General features: G+C 46.3%; 1 protein-coding gene across 1 annotated transcript in view; it reads left to right on the top strand.

Moving 5' to 3' along the window:
• LOC120023672 (transmembrane protein KIAA1109 homolog) overlaps positions 1-12484 on the top strand; it is a 96314-nt gene that overhangs the window by 46389 nt on the left and 37441 nt on the right. The window contains 19 exon segments of the mRNA XM_038967725.1: positions 2270-2340; positions 2441-2611; positions 2849-2969; positions 3088-3231; positions 3378-3508; positions 4131-4333; positions 4538-4735; positions 5889-6100; positions 6255-6557; positions 6797-6949; positions 7109-7355; positions 7542-7690; positions 7846-8050; positions 8259-8426; positions 8558-8748; positions 8922-9097; positions 11163-11748; positions 11880-12078; positions 12209-12475. Of these exon segments, the coding sequence (XP_038823653.1) occupies positions 2270-2340; positions 2441-2611; positions 2849-2969; positions 3088-3231; positions 3378-3508; positions 4131-4333; positions 4538-4735; positions 5889-6100; positions 6255-6557; positions 6797-6949; positions 7109-7355; positions 7542-7690; positions 7846-8050; positions 8259-8426; positions 8558-8748; positions 8922-9097; positions 11163-11748; positions 11880-12078; positions 12209-12475 (3895 nt within the window).

Genomic DNA, 12484 nt, shown 5'->3' with positions numbered 1-12484 from the left:
ACATCAGTCAGGAAGTTAAAGCTTGGTTGCAAATGGGTCTACCAAATGGATAATGACCCCAAGCATACTTCCAAAGTTGTGGCAAAATGGCTTAAGGACAACACAGTCAAGGTATTGGAGTGGCCATCACAAAGCCCTGACCTCAATCCTATAGAACATTTGTGGGCAGAACTGAAAAAGCGTGTGCGAGCAAGGAGACCTACAAACCTGACTCAGTTACACCAGCTCTGTCAGGAGGAATGGGCCAAAATTCACCAAACTTATTGTGGGAAGCATGTGGAAGGCTACCTGAAACATTTGACCCAAGTTACACAATTTAAAGGCAATGCTGCCAAATACTAATTGAGTGTATGTAAACTTCTGACCCACTGGGAATGAGCTCAAATAAATCATTCTCTACTATTATTCTGACATTTCACATTCTTAAAATAAAGTGGTGATCCTAACTGACCTAAAATAGGGAATTTTTCTAGGATTAAATGTCAGGAATTGTGAAAATCCGAGTTTAAATGTATTTGGCTAAGGTGTATGTAAACTTCCGACTTCAACTGTCTATATACTGTATACACACAGTACCAGTCAAAAGTCATTCAGGGATTTTTCTTTATTTTTAATATTTTCTACATTGTAAAATAATGGTGAAGACATCAGAACTAAGAAATAACACATATGGAACCAAAAAAGTGTTAAACAAATCAAAATATATTTTTGAATTTAGATTTTTCAAAATTGGCACCATTTGCCTTGAGAGCTCTGCACACTTGGCATTCTGTCAACCAGCTTCACCTGGAATGCTTTTCCAAATGTCTTGAAGGAGTTCCCACGTATGCTGAGCATGTGTTGGCTGCTTTTCCTTCACTCTGCATTCCAACTCATCCCAAACCATCTCAATTGGGTTGAGGTCGGGTGATTGTGGAGGCCAGGTCATCTGATGCAGCACCATCACTCTCCTTCTTGGTCAAATAGCCCTTACAGAGCCTGGAGGTAGGTTGGTTCATTGTCCTGTTGAAAAACAAATGAGAGTCCCACTAAGCTCAAACCAGATGGGATGGTGTATCGCTGCAGAATGCTGTGGTAGCCATGCTGTTAAGTGTGCCTTGAATTCTAAATAAATCAGACAGTGTCACCAGCGAAGCACCATCACACCTCCTCAATGCTTCACGGTGGGAACCACACATGCAGAGATCATCCGTTCACCTACTCTGCGTCTCACAAAGACATGGCGGTTGGTACCAAAAATCTAAAATTTGACCTCATCAGACCAAAGGACAGTTTTCAACTGGTCTAATGTCCATTGTTTGTGTTTCTTGGCCCAAGCAAGTCTCTTCTTCTTATTCGTGTCCTTTAGTAGGGGTGTCTTTGCAGAAATTCGACCATGAAGGCCTGATTCACACAGTTTCCTCTGAACCGTTGTTGTTGATGTCTGTTGAACTCTGTGAAGCATTTATTTGGGCTGCAATTTCTGAGGCTGGTAACTCTAATAAACTTAACCTCTGCAGCAGAGGTAACTCTGGGTCTTCCTTTCCTGTGGCGGTCCTCATGAGAGCCAGTTTCATCGTAGCGCTTAATGGTTTTTGCGACTGCATTTGAAGACACTTTCAAAGATCTTGACATTTTCGTATTGACTGACCATGTCTTAAAGTAATGATGGACTGTTGTTTCTCTTTGCTTATTTGAGTTGTTCTTGCCCTAATATGGACTTGGTCTTTTACCAAATAGAGCTATCTTCTGTATACCTCCCCTACCTTGTCACAACACAACTGATTGGCTCAAACTCATTAAGAAGGAGAGAAATTCCACAAATTAACTTTTAACAAGGCACACCTGTTAATTGAAATGCATTCCAGGTGACTACCTCATGAAGCTGGTTGAGAGAATGCCAAGAGTGTGCAAAGCTGCCATCAAGGCAAAGGGTGGCTACTTTGAACAATCTCAAATATGAAATGTATTTTGATTGATTTAACCTTTTTTCATGATTCTGTAGGTATTATTTCATAGTTTTGATGTCTTCACTATTATTCAACAATGTAGTAGATGGTAAAATAATACAAATAAAAATCTTTGAATGAGTAGGTGTGTCCAAACTTTTGACTTGTACTGTATAAATCGACCTGCGGGACGTATTGATCCTGTTCTGTGTCCGGATCCAGACTGCGGTCTGTCTGAGTATGGCAGATTTTATAGACTGTGTGTTTTTTTGTGTGTTACTGTGTGTGTCTGTTCATCCATGGTGTACCCTAAAGTCATAGCCCGTCATCTTATGTTGTAGGTGGTGAAACAAGGCCTCTCTGCCAGCTCTCTACTTGACAGAGGCCTTTCGTTGATGGGAGACACAAACAAGTATTTAGAATTTATTTTGCTTAACTTGGATCTCTATGGTCTGCTCGACATGTGTTTCACACACACATCTGTAACTGCATCTCTCGCTATGTGACTATAGCCAACCCTACACGCCTCTGGATAAGAAGGCTATGGAGAACACAGACGACACCACCACTGACGACTGGACCATGGAGCAGCCCCTCTCCCAGACCAGAACCACCGCCATCGTGGAGGTGAAGGGGGCCATCAATGTGGTGCTCACCCCTCTGGTGGCTGAAGCTCTGGACAGGTAACAGCTACTGGGTTAATACTAAATTCTGGTATGCCATAGCCACCGAAGGCTTTTGTGGAAATACCATTATATGTAATTTTATAGAACAGCTCCTCATAGAAAATACTGACCATATTAGCTTTCCATCTGCAATCAGTGTCTCCCCACTGCAACTGTGCCCAACCACTCTCCTTGGCATATTGCAGGAATAGTATATTGCTCAAGTCAGTGACAATGTATGGGATGTTCTTTCAGGTACATTGAGTCCATGGTCCACTACGTCAGTGTCCGTCACCCTGCAGCCATTCTGGATGACCTGCATGGGAAGGTCCTCAATGAAGCCTATCAGATCAGCAAGTCCACAGTAACTGAATCCGTAGGTGAACCTCACCAATCGGCAAATCTGTCCAGAAGTAGCGCTATAAAGAGAATAGAGTGCGATTTTAGATTAACCCTAAGTTTGTCCTGTTTTGACATTTTTTCCCCCACTATAGAGCTCAGCCAAGCAGGAGAACAAGCTATCAAAGACGGAGGGTACCACAGGCTCCCTCAACATGCCCCATGGCCAAACGGACCTGACGGTCAAACCAGACAACGTGAAGATCAAGGGCCTGCAAGCTAATGTGTCAATTCCCAAGGTAGGAATTGTGCCATGGAATTGTGTCATTGTGCCAAGAAAATTGTATTGGGCTTAAACAGAGTTCGCACTAATTTGAAGTGAACTTATCAGGAGTCCTGAGTTGCATTTCAAAAGTACAACACATCTTTGTCTCTGACTGTACAGGTGAACCTGTGTCTGCTCCAGGCCTCGGTAGAAGAGTGTTCTCCCTCCAACTCCAGTAAGAGCCACATCACACACGTCTCCCTGGTTGCTCTGTGCTTCGACAGGATCGCCACACAGTTTCGCATGAACAGGTAACCTCACTTCCACCAGCCTGCACGGGTCTCCTTACAACAAACACACACACACAGTTACACCGCACCTGCGGGTGGCAGGTAGTCGTCATGGGTCCGTAACTGAAAGGTTGCTAGTTCGAATCCCTTAGCTGAAAAATCTCTGTGCCCTTAAGCAAGGTACTTGAACCTAATTATAAACTAGGTGGTTCGATCCCTGAATGCTGATTGGCTGACAGCCATGGTATATCAGACCGTATACCACAGGTATGATGAATAATTTATTTTTACTGCTCTAATTACGTTGGTAACCAATTTATAATAGCAATAAGGCACCTCGGGGGTTTGTGATATATGGCCAATATACCACGGCTAAGGCCTGTGTCCAGACACTCCGCATTGCGTCCTGCCTAAGAACAGCCCATAGCCGTGGTATATTGGCCATATACCACACCCCCTCGGCTTTATTGCTTAATTGCTCCAGGGTTGCTGTTGATAATGGCAGACCCTGGCCGTCACCCCACTCCGATGGTGTCTTAGGGGGAGTTGGGATATTTTTTTAAAAACTATGAAATAGGACAAATAAAAGCACCCACCAAATTATTATTATTACACGTGCGTACCCTACTGTCTGTCTTCATAGGGGCATAGTGGAGGAGACACCCAACACAGCAGAGAATGGCCGTCCCTCTGTCAACTTGGAAAAGTACGCATCGGCCACCAAGATGCAGCCGCAGTCCTCAGGCTCATTGCGCTCCAACGCTGGCATCGAGAAGGGCAAGGAGATCGCTGCCAAGCTTAACATCCACCGCATCCACAGCCAACTACGAGGCCTGGATTCCACAGGTAAGAATTTGCTATTTTAAATGTTATGCTCTACAGCTTCTTCTTTTTTTCTTTCTACATGTGCTAGGCTGGAACACCATCCTTCACACCCAGCAGGCTGTCCATGACTGGAGTTGGAGACCCCTGCCCTAATAAAATATTACGTGTTAGACAGTTGTGAACAGAACTTTCATATTTTCTCCTTTTTCCTGTCCTGTGGTTTAGACATAGGAACATGTGCAATCACGGCCATCCCCTTTGAGAAGTCCAAAGTGCTGTTCAGCCTGGAGGAAATGGATGAGTTTTCCCTGGTGGATGAGACAGAGAACCAGGTGGCTGCAGACCTGGCCCGGACCGGCGCATCCTTGGAGAAGTGGGGCTGGATCATGTTTGAGTGCGGCATTGAGAACCTCACTGTCAAAGGTAATGTGTCATTGCCAAATATATGTACACTTGCCTACATACAATACCCCATAATGTCAGTGGAATTGTGTTTTTAGAAATGTTTACAAATGTATAAATAATTAAAAGCTAAAAGTATTCAACCCCTTTGTTATGTCAAGCCTAAATAAGTTCAGGAGTAAAATGGTGCTTAACCCTTTGAGCATGTTGAAGTTCTTAGTTACACTTTGGATAGTGTATCAATACAGACAGTCACTACAAAGATACAGGCGTCCGTCCTAACTCAGTTGCCAGAGAGGAAGGAAACCGCTTCCGGGATTACACCATGAGGACAGTGGTGGCTTTAAAACAGTTAGAGTTGAAAGGCTGTGATGGCTCAACAACATTGTAGTTACTCCACAATACTAACCTAATTAACAGAGTGAAAAGAAGGAAGCCTGTACAGAATAAAAGTATTCCAAAACATGCATCCTGTTTGCAACAAGGCACTAAAGTAGTACTGCAAAACATGTGGCAAAGCAATTCACTTTTTGTCCTCAATACAAACTCTTATGTTTGGGGCAAATACAACACATTACTGAGATCCACTCTTCATTATTTTCAAGCATAGTGCTGACTGCATCATGCTACCAAGAAGACAGTGAATGTTCCTGAGTGGCCGAGTTACAGTTCTGACCTAAATCTACTTGAAAATCAATGGCAAGACCTGAATGGTTGTCTGGAACTGATCCACAACCAATTTGACAGAGCTTGAAGACTTTTGAAAATAATAATGAGAAGATGTTGCACAATCCAGCTGTAATCGCTGGCAAAGGTGCTTCTACAAAGTATTGACTCAGGGGTGTGACTACTTCTGTAAATGGGTTATTTCTGTATTTCATTTTCAATAAATTTGCAAAAATTTCTACAAACATGTTTTCACATTGTCATTTTGGGGTATTGTGTGTAGATGGGTGAGAATTTTATTTTTTTATTCAGGCTGTAACACAACAAAATGTGAATTAAGTCAAGGGGTATGAATACTTTCTGAAGGCACTGTATATAGACATTGGCATTTAGATTCACTTTGAATAAACTGAATTTAATTTTAATGTATTAAATTAATGTTATTAACCCCGTCACTGAACACTGTTGCCTGATTAGTGTGCCTGTCTTTGTGCCTGTCTTTGTGCAGGTGGGCGTCAGTCGGGTGCAGTGCTGTACAGTGCGTTTGGCATCATGGGACAGTCTGGTACGGGCGTGAAGACTGGCATGTCCAAATCTAATGGCTCATCGTGTTCTCAGACTGGCAGCGGCTACAGCACCGATGTATCTGATGACAATCTGCCTAACGACGTGACAAGACCCAACTCTGATGCCAACAGAAACTCAGACTCTGACGATCAGGTAACTCATCACTGTCCGTCACTTTGAACTGTTGTACAAGTACTTGATACAACCTCGTTGCAGTAACAGAAAGCGTTCACAAAAAAAATAGACTTGCTTCTCTCTCTTGCTCCCGTTCTCTCATTGGCTTATGCTGTGTGGATTGCTCTTGCAGGATGAAGGGGTGGAGTCTGACGACCTGAAGAAGGACCTCCTCCTCATGCCCCCGCCCCCTGACTCCAGCAGCATGAAGCTCACCATCAAGGAGATTTGGTTCAGCTTCGCTGCCCCCACCAACGTACGCTCCCCCTCACAGGCCATCTCCAGGCAGCTGAATCTCCTAAGCACAGCGACGCCAGCGATTGGCGCCTGGTTGGTCCCCATCGACCAGCTCAAGTCTTCTCTGCGTAAGCTTGACATGGAGGGCACTTTGAGAGTGTGTGCTGTCATGGGCTGCATCATGACTGAAGCCTTGGAGGTCAGTACTGCACAGATTGAGGGTTCCAATGCCTTTTATCAATTTAATTGTCCTATATTTCCACGTATTGTATATACTGTATGGTGATTGTGTATATTCCTCTGGCTATATTTTGTCTATTGCTGTCAGCACCATTTCACCAGGTCAAATGGAGGGTACATGTAAATGTCCTTGGCAAATAACGGTGATTCTTATTCTATATGAGACACATTTCCTTTTCTTTCCCTTGTTCTGTACAGAAAAAGAGTATCCACATCCCCTTTCGGAGCAAGTACAACAGGGTGACCAAGCGAGCACGCTACCTTCACGAGAACCCCTCCTGTCTGCTGTGTAACATCCTGCATCGCTACCTACAGCAGGCTAACTACTCTGTGATAGAGGAGGCCACCATGGTGAGACGTGTGTGTGTGTTTAGAGGCTTGAGAACTTCAGTCTGGACCATGATTGACTGAATCATGTGTGCTAGTACTGGGCTGGAAATAGTTCTTATGGATCTACCTTAAGTTACCTCCTAATTAACCATTAAACCCATCTGATCTTGTCCTCACTAGAATGACGGGCTGCCTGCCCTGGTGACCCTGAAGAAGGGGCTGGTGGCTCTGGCCCGGCAGTGGATGAAGTTTATTGTGGTGACCCAGGGCTTCAAGGCCATCGGCCTGATGAGGCCCAACCAGCTGCCCAAACCCAAGGAGACCCCCCAGCAGCAGACCTTCCAGGACCAGAGCCAGGGCCTGGACAACGGAGCTGCGCTGCAGAGTGACACTAGTGCTGACGGGGCTGAGTTTGAGTTTGACGCAGGTAAGAACGTATGTTTTTTTTCGGACGATGACATTTCTGGTAAATGAATACATGACAGATATACTTTTTTTGAACCAATTGTACTGAAAAGTCCCCCCACGTGTTAATGAATTTGATAATGATCATAATGATGATGGCAATAATGCATGCAGTATGTTGGTCCAATGGGTTGTAACTGCTGTCCAGCCACAGTGAGTGAACACACCATGCTGTTGGAGGGAGCATGCAGCCGCCCTCTGCCCACAGGAGACAAATCTGGACCAGTTAGTGGGGTGGAGATCATGAGGAAGCTCTCCAAGTCCCACACACACAGTGAATCTGCCCTCAAAATAAAGGTAAAGGTATGTCTGTCTGCATTTTCTACTTTAACATTGTACCATTATAATTATATAATGTGTGGACAGGGGCGACAGGGCGGTACCACTTGCCATTAGTATACCATAGGAATGTATTTGTTTTCACAATAATGATATTGGTGTGTGTTCTTCAGGGCTCCCACCCATACCAGTCCCTCAGCTACACCAGCGGGGACACAGCGGCTGACTCTCCTGCCCATGTGAGTCGCGTGGGCATGACTGCCAAGGACAGTCCCCGTAAGGAGAGTCTGCTGAGCTACCTGACAGGCAGCTTCCCCAGCCTGCACAACCTGCTGGAGGGCACGCCCCAGAGGAATGAAACCACCACCAAGAGCACAGGTATGCTCACATTATCCTGGTTCTGACTTGGTTTGGGTTCCAATTCCATACCCTCATTCCCGAAAGTGTGAACATTCTCCTAAAGCATGGGTTATAGGGAATTTCCACTGTATTTCTATAGTACTTTGATTCCTTTTCAAGCTATCATGATAGAGAATTGGTATATAATTGGACTGCAACATGACATTATGTTTGCTCCCCCCTTTAGGTAACAGTGTGGGCCCAGATGTGGTGACGGAACACCCCCTGCTGTCTGAGCCCTCCTCCGTCAGCTTCTACAACTGGATGTCCAACGCTGTGGGCAACCGGGGCGGAGGGACCGCTGTACCCCAGGAGTCCCCGGTTAACTGCTCCCAGCACAATATCCTGCAGACAGGTAGGGGGAATGTTGTGAGAATCTTCTGTGAATGTTGGGGGAAATGTTGGTGACGTAACCAACCCTGAATGCTCACAGTAAAATAATTTAAAAAATAAGGTCACCCTAAGTGTCTTTCTGTTGCTCCTCAGGCATCACCTGTAACCTCCACACCATCCCATCAGCGTCAGACTTCAACACGGTGCTGTCCAGCGACCAGAACACTCTTGATGGAACACAGTCTCAGCACTCTCAGCACAGCACCAGCCAAGATGACATAATGATGGCCGACATTGAGGAGGGCAACCAGTGTCCCGCCGCTGTTCAGCTAGCAGACGCCCAGGTAACCGAGTGAGTGAGTGAGTGAGTGAGTGAGTGAGTGAGTGAGTGAGTGAGTGAGTGAGTGAGTGAGTGAGTGAGTGAGTGAGTGAGTGAGTGAGTGAGTGAGTGAGTGAGTGAGTGAGTGAGTGAGTTATAATTCTGATGATTCTCTCTCCCCTCCCTCACAACACACAGGTTGTGTTCAAGCCTCTGCTGAGTCACACAGGGATCCAGGCCCAGGACACCACTCCTCTCAGCTACAAGATGTACTTTGGGGAGCACCTCTCCTTCTCTGGCACCTTGGAGTGTCTCAGAGCAGACATTGTGGACTCTGACACATCCAAAGAGCGGAAAAATAAACGGTTGAAAAGGTAAATAAACCAAGTATCTAAAATATATCATGTTTAGCGAGTCCCAATAGTCTTAAAGGTGCAATCTCTAAGACTGGGTTCCCCAGCTGGTGGCCCTCGGGATGAATTTGGCCCAGAGGTGGTTTTATTTTGCCCCCAAGTTTTCTGAGCAAAACAAAAAATATACAGTGCATTCGGAAAGTTTTCAAACCCCTTGACTTTTTCCACATTTTGTTACGTTACAGCCTTATTCTAAAATCCATATCAATCTACACACAGTACCCCATATTGACAAATATTACAATTTTTAAACAGAGGTACCTTATTTACATAAGTATTCAGACCCTTTGCAATGAGACTTGAAATTGAGCTCAAGTGCATCCTGTTTCCAATGATCATCATTGAAATGTTTCTACAATTTGATTGGAGTCCACCTGTGGTAAATTCAAATGATTGGACATGATTTAGAAATGTGCACACCTGTCTAGATAAGGTCTTAGAGTTGACATTCCATGTCAGAGCAAAAACTAATCCATGAGGTTGAAGGAATTGTCCGTAGATCTCAGAGACTGGATTGTGTCAAGCAACAGATCTGGGGAATGGTACCAAAAAAGTTCTGCAGCATTGAAGGTCCCCAAGAATACAGTGGCCTCCATCATTCTTAAATGGACATTTGGAACTACCAAGACTCTTCCTAGAGCTGACCGCCCAGCAAAACTGAGCAACTGGGGGAGAAGCGCCTCTGCAGCACTCCACCAATCAGGCCTTTATGGTAGAGTGGCCAGACGGAAGCCACTCCTCAGTAAAATGCACATGACAGCCCGCTTTGAGTTTGCCAAAAGGCACCTAAAGGACTCTCAGACCATGAGAAACAAGATTCTCTGGTCTGATGAAACCAAGATTGAACTATTTGTCCTTAATGCCAAGCATCACATCTGGAGGAAACCTGGCACCATCCCTACGGTGAAGCATGGTGGTGGCAGCATGCTGTGTGTAAGTTTTTCAGCGGCAAGGACCGGATGACTAGTCAGGATCGAGGGAAAGATGATCGGCGTAAAGTACAGACCTGCTACAGAGCGCTCAGGACCTTAGACTGGGTCAAAGGTTCACATTCCAACAGGATAGCAACCCTAAGCACACAGCCAAGAAAACGAAAGAGGGGCTTCGGGACAAGTCTCAATGTCCTTGAGTGGCCCGGACTTGAACACGATCAAACATCTCTGGAGTGACCTGAAAATAGCTGTGCAGCGATGCTCCCCATCCAACCTGACAGAGCTTGACAGGATATGCAGAGAAGAATGGGAGAAACTCTCCAAATACAGGTTTGCCAAGCTTATAGCATCATACCCAAGAAGACTCAAGGCTGTTATCGCTGCCAAGGTGCTTCAACAAAGTACTGAGTAAAGGGTCTGAATACTTATGTTAATGTGATATTTCCGGGGGGGTTTCTTTCTTTTTTTCGCATAGTAGAGAGACGTGATCGTATACAAATAATTCATAATAATTTATTGGTTGTACGTAGTGCTTTTCTGCCAACTGAGCTTCTCAAGGCACTTTACATACTGTAGTAGGGGGAAACTCACTTCATCCACCATTAATGTGTAGCACCCACCTTATTGATGCACGGCGACCATTTTTGTGCCAGACTGCTCATCACATCAGCTATCAGGTGGAGAGGTGAGGAGGGATATATGCCAATTAGGGGGATGATTAGGTGGTCATGATGGAATGTGTCCAGGTTGGGAATTTAGCCATGACACCGGGGTGAACACCCCGACTCTTACAATAAGCCATGGGATTTTGAATGACCACAGAGTCAGGACACCCGTTTTAACGTCTCATCCAAAAGACCGCACCCTACGCTGGGCAATGTCCCCATATGTAATCAATGATGTTTTGTAATGATTATGTTTTAGACAAATATTATATATTTTTGTGCTTATTGCGGTCAATTTGCAGTCTAAATTTTTTTTTGTGTGTGTGTTCCAACTCAAGAAAAACTTGGCCCGTGGCTGAATCTAGTTAATGATCCCTGCTCTAAGATGTCCTACCATGTAAAGGTAATCTTCTCTCTCCCTCCCTCCAGACAGGGCATGCCAAACCTCCCTCTGCTGGAGTTCAAGCCTGCCCTGCTGATCGAGACGTTCAGCCTGAACGCTGTGGTGATGGAGAAGTCTACCAGCACTGGCCCGCCTAACTCCACGGCTGCCGCTGCTCCCCTCGCCTTTCACGACCTGAATCGTCGCCACTACAACACCTTTCACTGCGATTTCACCATCGCCTGCCAGGCCATCAGCCAGCGCGTGGACATGGCCCTGGTGCGCCTCATCCACCAGTTCAGCACCATGGTGGACGACATCAAGGCCACACAGACAGACATCAAGCTCAGCCGCTACACTGCCGGCTCTGCCTCCCCCACACCCACCTTTAAAGTGCGGCCCTACCGCCACTTCCGCTCCTCTGACTTTAGCCGCAGCTCGCGAGGAAGCGTCAACGGAGCCGGGCGGAGTGGGGCTGGCAGCGGCGGGAACACTGCTCAGAAGAGCAAGCGGGGGGGGGGTGGAGGGGCGGGTCAACCGCCCAACGGCCCCCAGTCAGGACTGGACACGCTGGGCAGGAGGGAGCCCCGGGGACGCAACACGCTTGCTCGCTCGGAGCGCCGTACCTCCAAGGTACACCAACCAGTATGTATCTTTATTTCACAATAATCATATAGACTGTATATTTCTAAGTGACCTATCAAATGATGTGTGCTCTGTTTTAATTGGTATCTAATAAAGTCAATCAATCAATTGATCTCAAGGTGTCGCGGAAGGGCTCACGGGATGTGGCGGACCACATGACCATCCAGATGGACGACTCAGACTCCATCACAGTGTCAGAGCAGAGCGAGCCCTCTGCAGAGTGCTGGCAGAACATGTACAAGCTGCTCAACTTTTACTCCCTCATCTCCGACCCCACCGGTATCCTGGAGAAGAGCTCCCCTGAGAACTGCCTCTCGGGTAAGGCTCTCTCTCTCCTTCCACTTAGCCACTTCTAGCCCCTACCACCTAGGCTCTTGTGTAGAAGTAGGAAAGCCTCACACTCATCGTTCGATCATTTGTGTGTGTGTGCGTTATGTGTGCTGTACAGACGGTGGCCGCAGCCCCTCGGAGCCCCTGTGCAGGGTGATGTTTGAGAACGAGCAGCAGGACCCCACCAACAAGCCTCCGGCTGGGCTCGGAGCGGGGGGGCGACGGCGTAGCTTGGTAAGCTGTGAGCCACAGCACGTCACCCTCATCGTGTTTGGCATCGGCATTGTGAACCGCACCCACCTGGAGGCAGACATCGGGGGCCTGACCATGGAGGCAGAGCTAAAGAAGATACAAGGTAGCTTCACACTTAAGGAGAAGATGAAAGGTGAGGCTC

Source organism: Salvelinus namaycush, chromosome 28, assembly GCF_016432855.1.
Source record: "Salvelinus namaycush isolate Seneca chromosome 28, SaNama_1.0, whole genome shotgun sequence".
Lineage (NCBI taxonomy): Eukaryota > Metazoa > Chordata > Actinopteri > Salmoniformes > Salmonidae > Salvelinus > Salvelinus namaycush.
This window is presented reverse-complemented; position numbering and strand designations above follow the sequence as displayed.